This window comes from Propithecus coquereli, unplaced genomic scaffold, assembly GCF_000956105.1.
Source record: "Propithecus coquereli isolate 6110/MARCELLA unplaced genomic scaffold, Pcoq_1.0 Scaffold53, whole genome shotgun sequence".
Lineage (NCBI taxonomy): Eukaryota > Metazoa > Chordata > Mammalia > Primates > Indriidae > Propithecus > Propithecus coquereli.
Genome location: NW_012151174.1, coordinates 734889 through 750795, shown reverse-complemented (window position 1 = coordinate 750795; position 15907 = coordinate 734889). Strand labels below are relative to the sequence as shown.

The 15907-nt window shown below is 51.4% G+C and overlaps 1 protein-coding gene across 2 annotated transcripts in view; it reads right to left on the bottom strand.

Annotated features, from left to right (window-relative positions):
* LOC105820551 (aarF domain-containing protein kinase 4) overlaps positions 1-14841 on the bottom strand; it is a 48830-nt gene extending 33989 nt beyond the window's left edge. For both annotated transcript variants that reach the window (XM_012657047.1, XM_012657046.1), the window contains exons 1-13: positions 14793-14841; positions 14321-14425; positions 14069-14188; positions 13858-13924; positions 12250-12327; positions 8750-8872; positions 8521-8606; positions 7284-7424; positions 7115-7196; positions 6301-6394; positions 4296-4437; positions 4039-4146; positions 1864-1929 (exon numbers count right to left, since the gene is read on the bottom strand). In XM_012657047.1, the coding sequence (XP_012512501.1) occupies positions 1864-1929; positions 4039-4146; positions 4296-4437; positions 6301-6394; positions 7115-7196; positions 7284-7424; positions 8521-8606; positions 8750-8872; positions 12250-12327; positions 13858-13924; positions 14069-14188; positions 14321-14422 (1209 nt within the window). In that variant the 5' untranslated portion in view covers positions 14423-14425; positions 14793-14841. The remainder of the gene's footprint in view (positions 1-1863; positions 1930-4038; positions 4147-4295; positions 4438-6300; positions 6395-7114; positions 7197-7283; positions 7425-8520; positions 8607-8749; positions 8873-12249; positions 12328-13857; positions 13925-14068; positions 14189-14320; positions 14426-14792) is intronic.
* Positions 14842-15907: the final 1066 nt, after the last annotated feature.

Genomic DNA, 15907 nt, shown 5'->3' with positions numbered 1-15907 from the left:
GGGCAACACAGTGAGACTATGTCTCAAAAAAAAAAAAAAAAAAAGAAGTGGATGTGAGGGTCTCTACTGCACAGAAAAGGAAACAGGCTCCGAGTGCGGAGTGGAACCCAGGTCCAACGCTTAGGCACTGCCTTGCCCTTTCTTGTGAGGAGGGGGATACAGGATTAATCTGGCAGTCTGTTCTGTCTCTGCTCGCCCCTGCCCCAGCCTGTCTGGCCATCTGTCAGGCCTGTGGTCCTCAGGGGGCAGTGTGACAGGACTTTTTACACTGGCAAAGGCTGCAGGCCTGGGTGGGAAGGGTAGGAGGCAGGATGTCCCAGCTGCCCAGACGGGCCTTGGCTTTGTGCCTCAAGTGGCCTGCAGAGGGCCCCAAGAGGCCTGTGTGTGTAGCCAGGTGGTCACCAGCTCCTCCTTCCTGTTCCGGTCTCAGAGCCCTGGGCCGCCTTATCCTGGACACCTCCCGCCCTGACTTCCAGCCTGGCATGACTCCCAAATGCCCCCTCTTCCTCTCTCCAGCCCTCCCTGGGCTCTCAGCTCCCAGTCTTAGAGCCCACTTGTTATTCAGCGGGAGTTTTCTAATCTGACTGCGTCCCTCCCCTGCTCAAATCCTTTCCAGGCTTCCCCAGGGCACCTGGATAAAAGTACAAGCTACAAAGCTTGGCCTCTAAGACCCAGAGTGATTTGATTCCAGCCTCATCACTGGCTCCTGCTCTGCCCCTCACCTGTCCTCCTAGTCACCTGTGAGCTTCCTTTTGGTGCTCTAGGACCTTACTACTCAACCACTCTAAGTGTGGTCCCCCTAACGGGTAGCACTAGCGTCATCTGGGAGCAAATAAGAAATGCAGCATCTAACGCCTAACTCCGGATCTGAATCTGCACTTTCCCAGGACAGTAGTTTGAGAAGCACTACTTCAATAGGAATACTCTTTGTTGCTTCTCGGCCTTTGCACATGTTGTCTATCTGGAATATCCTTCTAGCCTTTTCCTGATTGGTCCTCCTCATCCCTCATGTCTCAACTCTGACATCTCTTCCCCCAGGAAGCCCTCCCTGACTCCCTAGGCTGGATCAGGCTCCTCCCCTGGGCTCTCACAGTCCCCTGTGCTTCCTCCATCCCAGCCCTGTCCACTCTGGGTCCTCACTGTCTCTCTTCCCACTGAGAAGGCTGGACCTGGGTCACTGTTGTGTCCCCAGTATTGCCCAGAATAGAGCTGGGCACAGAAGAGGTATCAGAGAATGTGTAAATTGATGGCTAAATGATTAGAAGACCAAAGTCAAATGTCCAATCTCGACAAATTAATGAGATGGGTTTCTCTGCAGACTCTGAGACAAAGTGACCTGGTGGGTGGGAGGCATGGAGGCAAAGGAGGTGACAAAGTACTTCTTGCGGACAGAGCTGTCCCTGGGGAGCAGCCTGCAGGGAGGTATGTGAGCACTGGTTGGACACCCAGGCCCTGGACAGAGTGAGCCTGGGGAGGTGACAAGATAGCCACTGTGGGCCCTTCTCTTAGCAGGGTGCTCGGCAGGGGTTGGGAGCATGGGCTCTGGACCCAGACTATGAGTTTCAGTCCCAGGTCTGCTGTGATCTTAGGCAAACACCTCAGCCTCTTTAAGCCCCAGTTACCGCATCTGTAAAATAGGGCTAAAAATGGTTCCTACCTCATAGAGTTGCCAATGGTTGAAATTAGTGACTCTATGTAAAGCACTTAAAACAGTGCCTGACATAATATTCAGTGCTTAGTCTTTGTTAGCTATTATTATTATTTATTATCTAATTCCAGATACTGTATTTCTCCTTACCCATCTGCCTTAGTATCTGGCTTGAATCTCAGCCCTTCAGAGGCCCCAGGGTTGGGGGGACTCACCTCGATGTAATGGTCTGTGAACTCCGTCCCAAATTCTCGGCTTGCGCCGAAGTCCAGCAGGGTCACCTGGGAATGAGCCATGGTGGACGGAATGCTGGGAGCCATTAACATCCCCCATGGTCTCTCAGGGCAGCCAGGATCTGTCTCTCCCTCCCCTTGACCCTGTCGCCTGGCCGCTGCAGCCAGAGTCCCTGCCTGGCTGCCTCCCTGGGCTCCCGGCCTGCAGTCCCCCACTTCCAGCCTGCCCTCACAGGACGGCTGAAGGCATCTGGCTTTTATTTATTTATTTACTTTTGGTCCCAATTGTTTGTTTATATAATAATAAGTTTTTGGCACAGAAAAAAATTCAGAGACTAAAATATTAATATGTGGAAAAGTAAACAATATGTGGGTATTCATACCCACAATTCTACCACTCAGCTTAAAATATAAAATACCATCAATCCAGGTAGAGCCTCCTGTCTATCCCGCCCTGATGCACCTCCCCCACGTCCCCAAGGTCCTTTCCAGAGTCACCACTTTCCTGAAATTGTTATTATTATTATATCCTGAAATTCCCATGCATGTGTTTCTACATTTTCTGCATATGTGTGCACCCATAAACAATATATCGTAATGGTTTGCATATTTTAAAACTTCATATAAATGGTATTTCCTGTGGTTATCCAGCACCTTGTGTTTTTCGCCCAAAATGATTTTGCAGTTTTTATCCCCATTGCTATGTGAAGCTCTAGCTCATTCATTCATTTTTCATGCTGTATGAGGACTTCATTGCATGATTATATCACAATGCACTTACTGGTTGATGGACATTGTGGTTGTTTCTGATTTTTATGCTCGAGCAACACATGTGTCAGGGTTTCTCAAGGGCAGTGCAGTTGGAACTGACTATAACCCACAGTAAGAAATAAAGTTTGTACTGGGTGCCGGTGCATATGCACACATAAATATAAACATCAAACAAGTGTCCCAAATAACACGGATCCCTCCCATCTATGACACACTGATATTTTCTACTCTATTCCGTGAAGACAAAAAATGCTGTTGGAACTCAAATGAATTGATATCAGGGCTTCTATCACCTCCTGGTATTTGATAAACACCTCCATGGGGGGTAAGCCTAGGAGTGGACACAGGGTCTCTGCATGCTGGAAAAGGGGGACAAAGGACTGAGGCTGGACACTCTGGGGACACAGGATGCTCAGCAAAGGACTCAAACTTGATTCTGAGGGTGCTAGGAGCTATGGAAGGGATATCTTGACCAGATTTGTGTTTTAGAAAGATCCCTCTGGGGACAAAATGGGGACAGACCACTTTGGAGAGCCACGTGGCAACCTCTGCTAAAGGTGAAGATGTGTCCACAGACAACAGAAGTCTGCACATCCAAACCTTCACCTCCAGGTCTTTGGACACCCTGAGCCCTCTGCTGGGAACACTCCACCCTGCCTTCTGGATGCTGTCTCTTTCTCTTCTTTCTGGTCTCAGCTTTAATGGTAGTTCCTTCAAGAGGCCTTCCTTGGTTCCCCCTGCCCCAGGCTGGGTCAGCCACTTTCCTTGTGCTTCCCCCATCCCAACCCTGACCCCTCTGCCTGTGCCTCCCTGCTAACTACTCTAAGTCACGGTTGCAAGGTAAGAGGTCCCCTACTGGACGGGGAACTCTGAGAAGGCAAGAGTCAGGGATGTCTTGTCATCCCTGTCAAGAGGCAGAGACTGGGGGTGTGGTGTGGTCTAAATGCATGACAAGTATGGCAGTGATGGCTAACTGCCTTCCAAAAGCACTTTCTCTTCTAAACTGTCACATGCCAGTAGGAAACCACTGCCTAGCCAGGGACTCCATTTCCAGCATCCCTTGTACCTAGACAGGCGGTGTGCCAGTTCTCGTTGCTGGAATGGTAAAGGAAATGATGTGTCGTTTCTGGCCAAAGCAGTTAGGCAGGGGGTTACCCTCTCAACTTCTCTTTCCCCTTCCAGCAGAAGCAGAGCATTGCAAGGCCCCAGGGGACAGCACAACCGCAAAAGGGAAGGAGCCTGGGTCCCTGAATCACCACATGGAGAAGGGCCATCCCAGCCTGTTGTGCGGATAAGAAACTGCTACTGTGTTGAGTTACTGAAGTATCAGGGAATATTTGTCACAGCAGCTAACATACCCTGACACACACATCACATGGTACCAACCTGGTGGCTGGAGGCGTCATACAGAAAGTTGGCCCAGTTGGGGTCCGTCTGCATGAATCGGAACTCAAACAGCTCCCGCAGACATAGCCTCAGGAGCTGGAAGCAAATCTGGGGAGGGAACAAGGAGTAACAGACATCTCAGTACGATCTGCCCCTGTAGAGCGCTCACTGGCCTGGAAAGGGACCGTGGGCCTGGCCTTCCCTGCCAGCCCCACCCTGGGGCAATGACCTCCCTACCATGCCATGAGATCACATACCTGGTTCCGGATGTCCTGGCTCAGGCCCTGGCACTGGTCCAGGGGGATTCCTCCAGCCAGCTCCATGCCCAGCACCCTTGTCGTGCACAGCTCCTTAACCACAGCTGGCACCCGGAAGAACGGGTCGTCTGCCAGCAGCTGCCTGGGGCAGGAGGGAAGGCAGGGAACGGGACTTTGTGCTTCAGGCCCCTGTGACCCAGCCTGAGGCCTCCTCCTCCTTTTCCAGTAAGTCCTTCATGAACAGCCCATGTCTTCCCCTCCTTCCTGCCCTCCTCTTGCCTCTGTCTGCCCTGGGTGATGGCCAATACCTGGCTGGACTGACATTTAACAAATATCCCCGAGGTACCTACTCTGTTCCTGCCCCTAAACTGGGTCCTGCTCGAGACCCAGCTACCACTTCCTTACCTGAAACTCTTCCATGACTTCTGGTTGCCCCAGGACAGGAGGAGCTCAGTGTATTTAGTTTGTACATTACTTTCTTCACCAATTTATTAATTAATTCATCCTCAAAATAGCCACTGATATACAAATCTGTGGAGTTTATAGCGAGACTCATGGGTCACTCCTTGGAGTCACTATACTGAACAACAGTAAGGTGAAGGATTTCTTCTATGTCTGTGCTGGACAATGCTGGGGACAGAGCAGTGAATGAACCAGTCCCCAGACCTGTGCCCACACCAGGAGACTATAGTCTAACAAGCAAACAGACCAATCACAGATTGAGATAAGTATGTCAACGTAAGACTTGGGAGGCGCAGCACGTGAACAAGCCTCTGGCCGAGGACCTGTGGGGAGCAGGGGAAGGATGGGGCTTCTATCCTAAGGGCACTGGGACATCCCGTGGGGGAGGAGGTCTCTGCAGATCCCACACAGGAGTGCTCTGGCCCATCATCCCACTTCACCCCCCTCTCAAGGTCCTGCTTGTATTTTTGTCCTTATTTATAAAATATCTGATGTTTGAAGCGCTCCTCGTGGCCAGGCGCTGTGCTGAGCATTTATTAATAATTGGCACAATTCCCTTGTATCCTCACCCCACCGTGAGGACACTCTCCTGAGGCCACTGTACAGATTCAGGCTACACGGTCTGTTAAAGGCTGTCCTGGGAGTTGATCCCACATCAGAGTCCAGGGTCCATGTCCCTAACCACTGCCTTCTACTGACTTTCCTCTTACTCTCTGTCTACAGAGCTTGGCACATTGTAGATCCTCAATAAATGTGTGAGCCACACTGGGGAGGGTCCCACTGAGGTGTCGTTAATTGTCGCACATCATGCTTCCAAGATGTAAACACTGTTCTACGTAGCTACAGTTTATCTTCACTGCTGCATAATATTCCGCTGATGAACACACCATAACTTACTTATCCAACCTGCTGGATAAATCTGATAGATTTGGGTTGTTTCCAGTTTTGGGCTCTTGCAAACAATGCTGCTCTGAGCATTCTAGAAAAGTCTCGTGGTGTATACTGGCATAAGGGTCCCTAGAGTATTTAGCAAGGACAGTTATTGGGGCCGTCGGGTATATGGATATAAAGGCTTATTCCATGATGCCCAACCAGTCTCCGAAGTGCTTCTATCAATTTCTTCTCCTCCCCCCACAGTGCTCAAAGGAAGCTCCAGAGCCCACTTCTCCCCAGCTCCTGCTGCTGTCAGACTGCTCTGCTCCCTCTGCCAGTCCAGCAAGTGCAATGGTGTCACATTGTGTGATTACGTGCCCGTGTCAGACCACAGTGGGTACGAGTCCCCTCTCATGGAGGAGACAACTGACGCTCAGGGAGAAGTGACCTGTCAAAGCTCACAGAGGACACTGGGTAAGTGAAGCAATGAGCGAATGGATAGACGGATGAACAAATGATTGAAAGAAAGAGCAAAAGAGTTTGTCAGCCCCGCCCCCGGGCTCCAGCTACCACAGGCTGGGGGGCGTCCACTTCCCACCCAGCCAGGCAGGGAAGGAAGGAGGGAAGCTGGGGGGAAGGGGCCCCGGGGCCTGCAAAGGGCTCGGCTCACCTGAAGTTCTGGGCACAAGCTGCCTCACGACGGTAGTCACATTCCCAGGCCAGCTCCTGCTGCAAGGCCTGCAGGCTCTGCTCGGCAAACAGGCCTGCGGGGGCGGCCGTGTCACACAGGAAGGGGTCCCTGGGCTCCCACCCACGGCGTCTTCTCTCGCCAGTGCTCTCTCCTTCCCTCACAGCCCTTGCTCCAGGCCTGCTACCGGCACTGTCTGTCTGCAGTTTCCCTCTGTCCTTCACACAACTGCGGTCTCTTCTGAGGTCTCTCTCCGGGGGTCTCGCACCCCAGGTCCCAGGCGGCTGTGTCACAGTCACACGTGCCCCTGTTCCGTCTCTCCTTCCTACTGATGCTCTCCTGTCGCTGTCAGCCTCTGGGTCTCACTTCTAGGCCTGTCCCTCCCTCCCTCTCACACAGACACAACCCACTCCCCCTCCTCCAGGCGCCTTCTCGCCTTCTCGCCTGCTCGGACACAAACAAGCCGTCCTGCTAACGCCCCTTCTGCTTCTGTGGCTCTTTCTCCCCGTCCCGTCCCTGTCCCAGTGCTGCACACGCTCTGCTGCCTCTTTCCAGATTCTGGCCGGAGCTCCCGTCTCTCTGTAGCCCTGTTTCAACCTGTAAGGTCCCCCCCCCACAAACACTCCTGCTCTCTGGGCTCTCCTGGCCTCAGTGTCCTTCTTTCTGTCGCGCACACAGCGACATAAACACTCCCTTCTACTCAAGTCCCGCACACCCTGCCGCGCTCTCCCTCCCTCCAGCCCGCCCACCTCCTCTCCTGAGAGTCCCCCCCAGTCTCGGGGAAGAGGCACCTCACCCTCGGGCAGGGCCACACTCATCTTCAGCACCGCCAGCAGGTTCTGGACGTCGCTCTGGATGCTCTGGGCGACACCCGGGTACTGCGAGGAGAGGAGAGATGGAGGGTGAGAGTCACTCCTCCGGACCAGCAGGGTGCCCACCCCACCCCGCCCGGCCTCCCCTCTCACCTGGATCTTCACGGCCACCTCCGTCCCGTCCCTCAGCATGCCCTGGTGCACCTGCCCGATCGAGGCAGCAGCAAAGGGCACCTCCTCCAAGGAGGCCACCTTGGCCTGCCAGTCCCTGCCAAGCTCCTCTTCGAGAACTCTCTGGGGGGAGAGGTCACAACAGTCATCAGGATTGTTACAGGCAGCTGAGCTCATCCCTGTCCTGAGCACTTTACACTTTACACTTTACCCCAGCACTCTCCACGCGCCTGGCCCTGGCCTAAGCTCTTGGCTACCACCCCACCTTACACACAGGGAAACTGAGGCTCAGAGAGAGGTCCCTTGCCCACAGTGACCAGCCAGGTGTTGGTAGAATAGAATGGGAGGCTCAACCCGACTTGTCTCCCAAGCCTGCACCCCCGCTGGGCGGTGCGGGCTGTTGTGGGGATTACTATTATTTATGGCTGAGACAGAGAACAATCCCGTATTACAATCTATGTTGCTATGAACTCGAAGTCAATGTGATAAAGAGGAGCTAAACTGCACAGGGGCCTCCTTAGGCCAGAGCCTGCTTGAAGTGGCTCAGAGAGAGGTGGGCCCGCCTGGGGTCGCATGGCAAGGGAGCAGAGCAGAGAGGGGAGGGCAGGCAGGTGGCTGCATTCCGGACTCCACACCCTTACCCAGTTATTACAAGAACAGCTCATGTCTTGGGGACTTACTCAGTGCCAGGCACTGTGCCAACCTATTTACAGGCACACTCTCCTTTAATTAAAAGAACAGTAATAATCACAGCTAAAATCTGCACGTCACTCATGGTGTGTCAGGGGCTGTTCCAAGTGCTCCATGCAGACTAATTTACGTAACCCTCTGATGTGGGCGTAGATATCACTGTTGCCATTTCCCAGACGAGGTAACTGAGGCACAGAGAGGTCAAGCCACATGTGTGAGATCACACAGGTAGTAAGTGGCAGAGATAGGGCTGGAATCATTGAAGTCCGGCCCCTGATTACTGCGCTTTGCTGCCTCGACCGAGTACTGACTCTGTGCCCAGGACTGGACGAGGACTCTTCACCGTCCTCTCATTTGACCATCACAGCAATGCTATGAGGTGTGTACTTTGGTGATCCCCATTTTACAGAAGGGGAAACTGAGGCTCAGAGCCAGACATGGAGTAGAGCAATGGAGCCAGGAGGGTCAGGCAGGCGGGGGAGATGGAGCTCGCCTGCCCCTAGCTGGCCCTCCCTCACCGGGCACTCACCAGCATCTGCCAGCGGGGCATGAAGTCGGCGCTCTGGCGGACCCGCTCGAAGATGCGCTGCAGCTCGGGGCTGATGAAGCTGTTGTCTTGGGAGACAGCAGGATGAGGGGACAGTGAGGGAGGAGACAAGGAGGGAGCCCTGTGTGAGTATCTGAAGTTGGGTCTTGTTGATGGGTGGGGGTGAGATGAAAGTGAGGTCAGGGGTCAGGCGTTGAGGGTCATGCTGTACCCTGGATGCTGAGCATTTGGCCAACCTTGAGGGCGGCCCCCCGAACTGTACACAAGGTCTGCACAATTCGCTCGGCGTTGGCCTCCGAGAGGAAGGGGCTGGAGTCCAGCCGAGAGCTGCCCTCTGGGGAGGAGAGAATAACCATGAGTATGACAATCACAGAAATCATCCCTGCACACCAACCAGAATGGCTACAACGAAAACAACAATACCAAGAGTTGGCAAAGTTGGGTAGCAACCTGAACTCAGACTCCGCTGATGAGAGTGTCCTGGCATAAGCCCTTTGGAAAACAGCTGGGAAGTTTCTAGTAAAGCACATACCTATGCCCAGTGCAGTTCCTCTCCTAGGTTTATACCCCAGAGAAATGCATCAATGTGTCCATCAACAGATAGTACAAGGATGTTCACAGCAGCGCTATTCATAACAGGCGCAAACTGGAAACAACCCAAATGACTACAGCTTGGAGAACAGTCACAGAGTGACGAATAAACAAGCTGCCACCACATAAAAGAACAAGGACGCAGCTCACAAACTTAACGTTGTGTAAAAGAAGCCAGACGCATAAGGGAATATACAGTCCCGTTACATGAACAGGCGAAACTAATCTAGGATGGCAGAAGCCAAGACAGTGGTCACCCTTGGTGAGGGGAGTGACCAGGTAGGGACATGAGAGGAGCTTCTGGAGACCCAGGGCAGCGATTCTCAAAATGGGACCCCTGAGAGTCTCGGACACCCTTTAAGGGGGTCTATGAGATCAAACCGTTTTCACCATATTAAAATGTTATTTGCCCTTTTTCACTCCCATGCTCTTAAGAACATTCAGTGGAGTCTTCCAGAGGCTCCAGGACATGTGAGGACATCATCATTTTGACAGCTGATGCAATGTGTTTTTGTGTGTTCTTGTGTTTTAAAAATCTCTCAGTTTTAATCTCTAATACACTAAACATTGATGAATACGACCCATATAAACAAACTCTTTAGGGTCCTCATTCTATTTTTAACAGCTTTCTAGTAAAATAATTTGCATGCCATATAATTCACCCATTTAAAGTATCCAATTCAGGCCGGGCGCGGTGGCTCACGCCTGTAATCCTAGCACTCTGGGAGGCGGAGGCGGGTGGATCACTCAAGGTCAGGAGTTCAAGACCCGTCTGAGCAAGAGCGAGACCCCGTCTCTACTAAAAATAGAAAGAAATTAGCAGGGCAACTAAAAATATATATATATACAAAAAATTAGCCAGGCATGGTGGCATGTGCCTGTAGTCCTAGCTACTCGGGAGGCTGAGGCAGGAGGATCGCTTGAGCCCAGGAGTTTGAGGTTGCTGTGAGCTAGGCTGACGCCACGGCACTCACTCTAGCCCGGGCAACAAAGCGAGACTCTGTCTCAAAAAAAAAAAAAAAAAAAAAAAACCATAAAGTATCCAATTCAATGGTTTCTGGTATATTCACAGAGTTATACAAACATCGCCATAATCAATTTTAGGACGTTATCATCACCCCAAAAAGAAGCCCTATACCCTTCAAGAATGTATCTACCTCTGAAAAAAAAATTAAAAGTAAAAAAGAAAGGAAGAGAGAAAAAGATGATCAAAAAAGAAAGAAAGAAAAAAGAAACCCATCCTGGTTTCAGCACTGAAAAAACCCAACAAACACCCTATACCCATTAGCAGTCACTTCTCATTTCCCCCTTCTCCCCAGCCCTTGACAGCCACTAATCTCCTTTCTGTCTCTGCAGATCTTCTTGTTCTGTACATTTCGTATTAATGGAATCATTCAATATGTGGCCTGTGTGTGGCTGCTTTCGCTTAGCATGATGTTTTTGAGATTCCTCCTCATTGCAGCATGTGTCAGGAATTCATTCCTATTTATGGCCGAATAATATTCCATTGCATGCACATAACACATTTTATCTATCCATTCCTCAGTTTTAAGGGTGTGCAGGGATCCTGAGACCAAGCAGTTTGAGAACTGCTATTCTAGGCTTTCTTGATTTGATTGCAGATGTGTCAACTTTGTGAAAACGCACCAAGCTGTACACTTACAGGTATGTGTGCATTGTTTTGCATACAGGTTACATTATTCTTTAGTAAAGAATTTCATAAGCTTTTGTTAATTTTATAAAAATGTTATTGAGTCCCGGCATGGTGGCTCACGCCTGTAATCCTAGCATTCTGGGAGGCGGAGATGGGAGGATCGCTTGAGGTCAGGGGTTTGAGACCAGCCTGAGCAAGAGTGAGACCTTTCTCTACTAAAAACAGAATATATTAGCTGGGCATGGTGGCGCACGCCTGTAGTACCAGCTACTTGGGAGGCTAAGGTGGGAGGATCACTTGAGCCCAGGAGTTGGAGGTTGCAGTGAGCTATGTAGACGCCACTGCACTCTACCTAGGGTGACAGAGCAAGACTCTGTCTCAAAAAAAAAAAAAAAAGTTATTGAGCTCTTTATTGAGTGCTCACCCTCTTCCAGGCCAAATCCTAAATGTCTTTGTGGCTTCTCTGGCTGAATGCCCACAATCACCCCAAGAAGTGAAAACTGTCAGTGCTTTAATTTTCAGGGTGAGGAAGCAAAAGACTCAGAGAGGTGCAGCACCTGGCTCTGGGTCACACAGCATGGAAATGGTAGAGCAACGTATAGACTCAGGTTGGCCTTACCCAAAGCCTAATCCTCTGCCCACCCTCAACTTTTTATTTTGAAAAACATCCAAATAGACAGAAAAGTTGCATACATAATATCATGAACACTGCACACCCTCCGCCTCGATTCAACATGGTAACATTCTGCTTCATCTGTTTTATCTGTGTGTACCCACACACTTACTATTATTACTTTTTGCTGACCCACTTGCATGTAGTTGCACTTAAGCTTTGCTAAGAATAAGGATGTTCCAACACAATCACAATACCACAGTTACAGGTAGCAAAATTAACACTAATTCCCTAACATCTACTATTCTGTCCACATGCAGATTTTCCAACTGTCCTTAAAGAGTCTTTCATAGTTGTTCTTTTCGAACTAACATCCAATCATGGTTCACATACTCCATTTGTAAATTATTTTTTGGTTTAGTCCTACCAAACACGAATCCATTTGTAAATTAATGTCTCATTAGTCTCTGTTTAATCTAGAATATGCACCCCCACTTTTGTTTCAAGACATTGACTTGGTTGAAGACTGTTACCCACAAATGCTACATATCTAATTCCACCTCTGTTGTACACGGACCCCCACTAGCACACTGATTTTCAGCTTTCTTCTCCTGCTCAGCGTTAGGAATTCCCAATGGCTTAAATTTTTTCTCAGATAATATGCTTCTATTAATCACAACCCTGATAGTGGTTTGGCCCTGTTCTGAGCATGTCGCAAAAACTCTAAGAGCTGGACATGTTATCATCACCTCCATCTTCCAGATGGGAAACTGGGGCTCAGACACACGAAGCCACTTGCTCCAGGTTACACAGCAAGGCCAGGATCTGAACCCAGGCAGTGTGGCTCACTCACCTGGCTGCAGATGTCCTCCTTGCAGGGACTTCTTGGCTACTTCCGCCAGCGCACCCAGCCCCAAGCCCACAGCCAGTCCTGGAGAACAAGAGAGAAGCCTGAGGGCTGCCTGCCTGGGGCGTTCTCCCCCAACCTTCTCTCCTCTCTGGGTCTCTCTAGGTATGCTTGTCTCTGTATATCTCTGTCTCTAACTCAGTCTCTGACTCTCTTCCTGCTTGAAGTTTCCTTCAAGGTGAGGCTACCTCATTCTTTGTCCTCTCCATATCTGTCTCCTTCCCAGCAGTTCTCAGCCCTGGCTGCACACTAGTCACCAGAGGAGCTTTTGTAAATCCGATGCACAGACCCCACGCCCCAGCTTCTGATTAAAGTGGCCTGAGGTGAGGCCTGGGAATTCGTACTTTGTTTTTAGCATTCCAGATGATTGTAGTGTGCGGCCAAGGTTAAGAAAGCCCTGAGGGCCGGGCGCAGGAGCTCATGCCTGTAATCTTAGCACTCTAGGAAGTGGAGAGGGGAGGATCGCTTGGGTCTAGGAGTTCAAGACCATCCTCAGCAAGAGCTTTCTACATGCTAGATACTGTTCCCAGTGCCTTATACGCATTAACTTATTTTGTCCTTAGATAAGGTGTCCTCACCTTTGTGAAATATGTTTTACAGAAAAACTTCCATTTTATACAAAAGGAAATGGAGGCTCAGAGAACTAATTGCCCACAGTCGCAAAGTGAGGACAGAGCAGAGTCACCCTTTGAACCCTAGGCAGCCTGGTGCCAAAGCTCCAAACAGTGCACTCGACTGCCTTTTTATTTTCTTCTAATTTTTTATTTTTTTGAGACAGAGTCTCTCTCTGTTGCCCTGGCTAGAGTGCAGTGGTGTCATCATAGCCCACTGCAACTTCAAACTCCTGGGCTCAAATGATTCTCCTGCCTCAGCCTCCTGTGTAGCTGGGATTATAGGCCTGCGCCACCAAGCCCAGATAATTTTTTCTGTTTGTTGTAGAGACACGGTCTTGCTCTTGCTCAGGCTGGTCTCAAACTCCTGAGCTCAAGCAATCCTCCCACCTCGGCCTCCCAGAGTGCTTCGATTGCCGGCGTGAGCCACTGTGCCTGGTCACAACTGCCTTTTTAGATTGTGAATCTGTACCTTTAAAACTTGAACCACGATCCACAGTAAAGAAGACATTGCCATTGTAACCGGCACAGACCAAGGTATATATGTTTCATGAAACAAGACTTTCCCTTGCTGTACAGGTACACTCATATTTTGTATTCTCTTCTTCTTCTCTAATGCTGGTTGCAACCCACTAAGTCATTTCATGCAAGTTGTGACCTAAAGTTTGAACCATCCGGGTGCATAATCCAGAGTCAAGTTGCCTTACCTTTCTTAGCTTCTATTTCCTCATCTACAGAATAGAAATAAACACTCATTGCTTTAGTGCAGCCAGTGCATGCGTGTATGGGGCCGTGCATATTACAGGTTCTCTTGGTCTTCATCTCTCTTTCCCTGTCTCTCCCTCCTCTGTCTGTCTCTGATTCATCCTCTCCCTTGCTTCATTCTGTAAATGTTGCCTCCTCTAATCTGAGTGACATCTAGATCCCCCAAAGTCACACCTACCCCCAAAGTTGGCCAAGCGGCTGATGCGGGAGGCGGGCACCTTGCGTTCTCGAGAGCGATCACTCAGCTGGGAAACAGGGAGAAGGTCTGAGGGCAGGAAGGTGGGCATAGTGCTCAGGGATTCCAACCAACCTGCCACCCCTCCCTTCCCCAAGCTCGGGGGACCAGCAGCCTTCATGGGCTGTTGCTACGTAGGTGAGGGCAATGATACCTGGGGCCGGGGTGTCTTCCTGAGACGGGCCTCCCGTGCCCTGCGAATATCCTCCTCGCCCAGGCCTCTTCCAGGCCCATCCTCGTGAAACTTTTGGGCCCACAAACCCCCATACGGCCCCTGCAAGAGACATGGACTCTGATAAGGAGTGGAGGACATGGGGTCTGCCTGGTCCTTTTGGATCCCTCCCTTTTACCCCTTGCAGTCTCCCTCAGTCTTTTCCCCTTGGAGGTCCCCTCCCCAGCCTCTTACCCACCAGTGGGCCCCAGGCCCCAGGGTCCCACAAGGCAGACCAACAATCTGGCCCTGCTGTCCACAGGTCCCCCGCAGTAGGCCCCCCACCTTCAGCCACATTGCCTGGGGGAGAAGAGGAGGGATTATTCGGGTAGGAGTTGCAGGACTGGCCTCCCTGCTTTCCTCTGCTTCTTTGCGGGCCCGCACATTGCCCTGTGTCCACTCTCTAAGCTTACCACCCACTAAAGACTTCCTCCTCTGTTAACAGACTCCCGCAGTGTCTCTTGGTTCCCCCCTCGTTGCTAGGAACCCACAGCTCTTCCAGCGCGCCTCCCAAACCCACTTTCCCCCATCTCCCACCCCCCGCCGTTGCTAGGGTCCTCCCTCGTTACTAGACACCCACAGATCCTCCGGGGCTACTGCTCCGCTTCTCTGAAACACCCCCACCCCCGTTGCTGGGCACCCCCGTCCCCTCTTGCTAGGCACTCACAATTCCTCCCGGTGTCCCCCCAACCCCGTTACTGGGCACCTCCCCTCGTTGCTAAGCACCCACTGCTCTCAGGCTCCGAGTCAGCAACGCGCAGGGGCCTCGGGTGTTTCCGGGAGCCTCTGCATGCCCGCCCCCTCTGGTCAGCTAGCCAATGATGGAGCAGCGGCTCGCTGACTGGCAGGCAGCGCGCCCCGCTGTGTGCGGGGGGCGGAGCCAGGGGCGTGGCCGAGGTGCCGGATCTGGGCACAAGGGTGGGCGTCCGGGAATGCTGGGTTCTGTGGGAGCTGACGCGTGCCCACTATACCCTTTCACTCACCTCTAAGTGCCTTAAGGGTACGCGGCAGACCTTTCTGTTCTCCACACTGTCCTTACAAACATCACTCCCTTACAAACTTCACACCTCTCATCTGCACCAACATCTTGCCAACCTTCCTTCTTATTTTTACCCCTGGCAGGCTCAACAGCTCTCCTTTGAACACACATTCTTCTCAGCAAACATTTCCCTTGCACATGGGCTCCCCGACTTTGCACAAACACTCACATCTCGGCACCCAACCTCCTTCCTTGTTCGTATAAACCCCTTGCCTTGCTCACCAACTGTCTCCTGCTCACACCTTCAACTCTCCTGTGTACACAAACCCCCCTCACTTGCACACTGAGCCTCTGTTCTCTCACTCACCCTGCTCTCTCCGCTCCCCGCCCACCTGCGGGATGGCGGGAGTGGGAGCCCTCAGTTTCCTGTAGGCCTGACATTTCCCAGAACACACCCAGCCAAGATTCCCAGTGCTGAGTCAGGAAACTTGGCAACCCAGAAAACTAGCTCCCAGCCCATCTGTGTGTGTATGCATGTGTTGGAACAGGCTGACTCACCCCTCTTCTCACAGTCTGGAATAGAAGCAGCTGGTTGGGGCACCTCTCCCACCACTGGGAGAGGGAGAGATGCAGATGCTTCCCCCACAGAACCCCGCTGCTCCTGTCCAAGCCCCTTTGTCGGGAATCAGGCCTTTCTGGCTCTATCCTTGTACTGTGTTACCTCAGAAGAGCCCTCGTCCCTCATATGGACCTCTGCTTGTACCTGTGACGTAACAGGTGGGACCCTGCCTCTGATTTCTCAT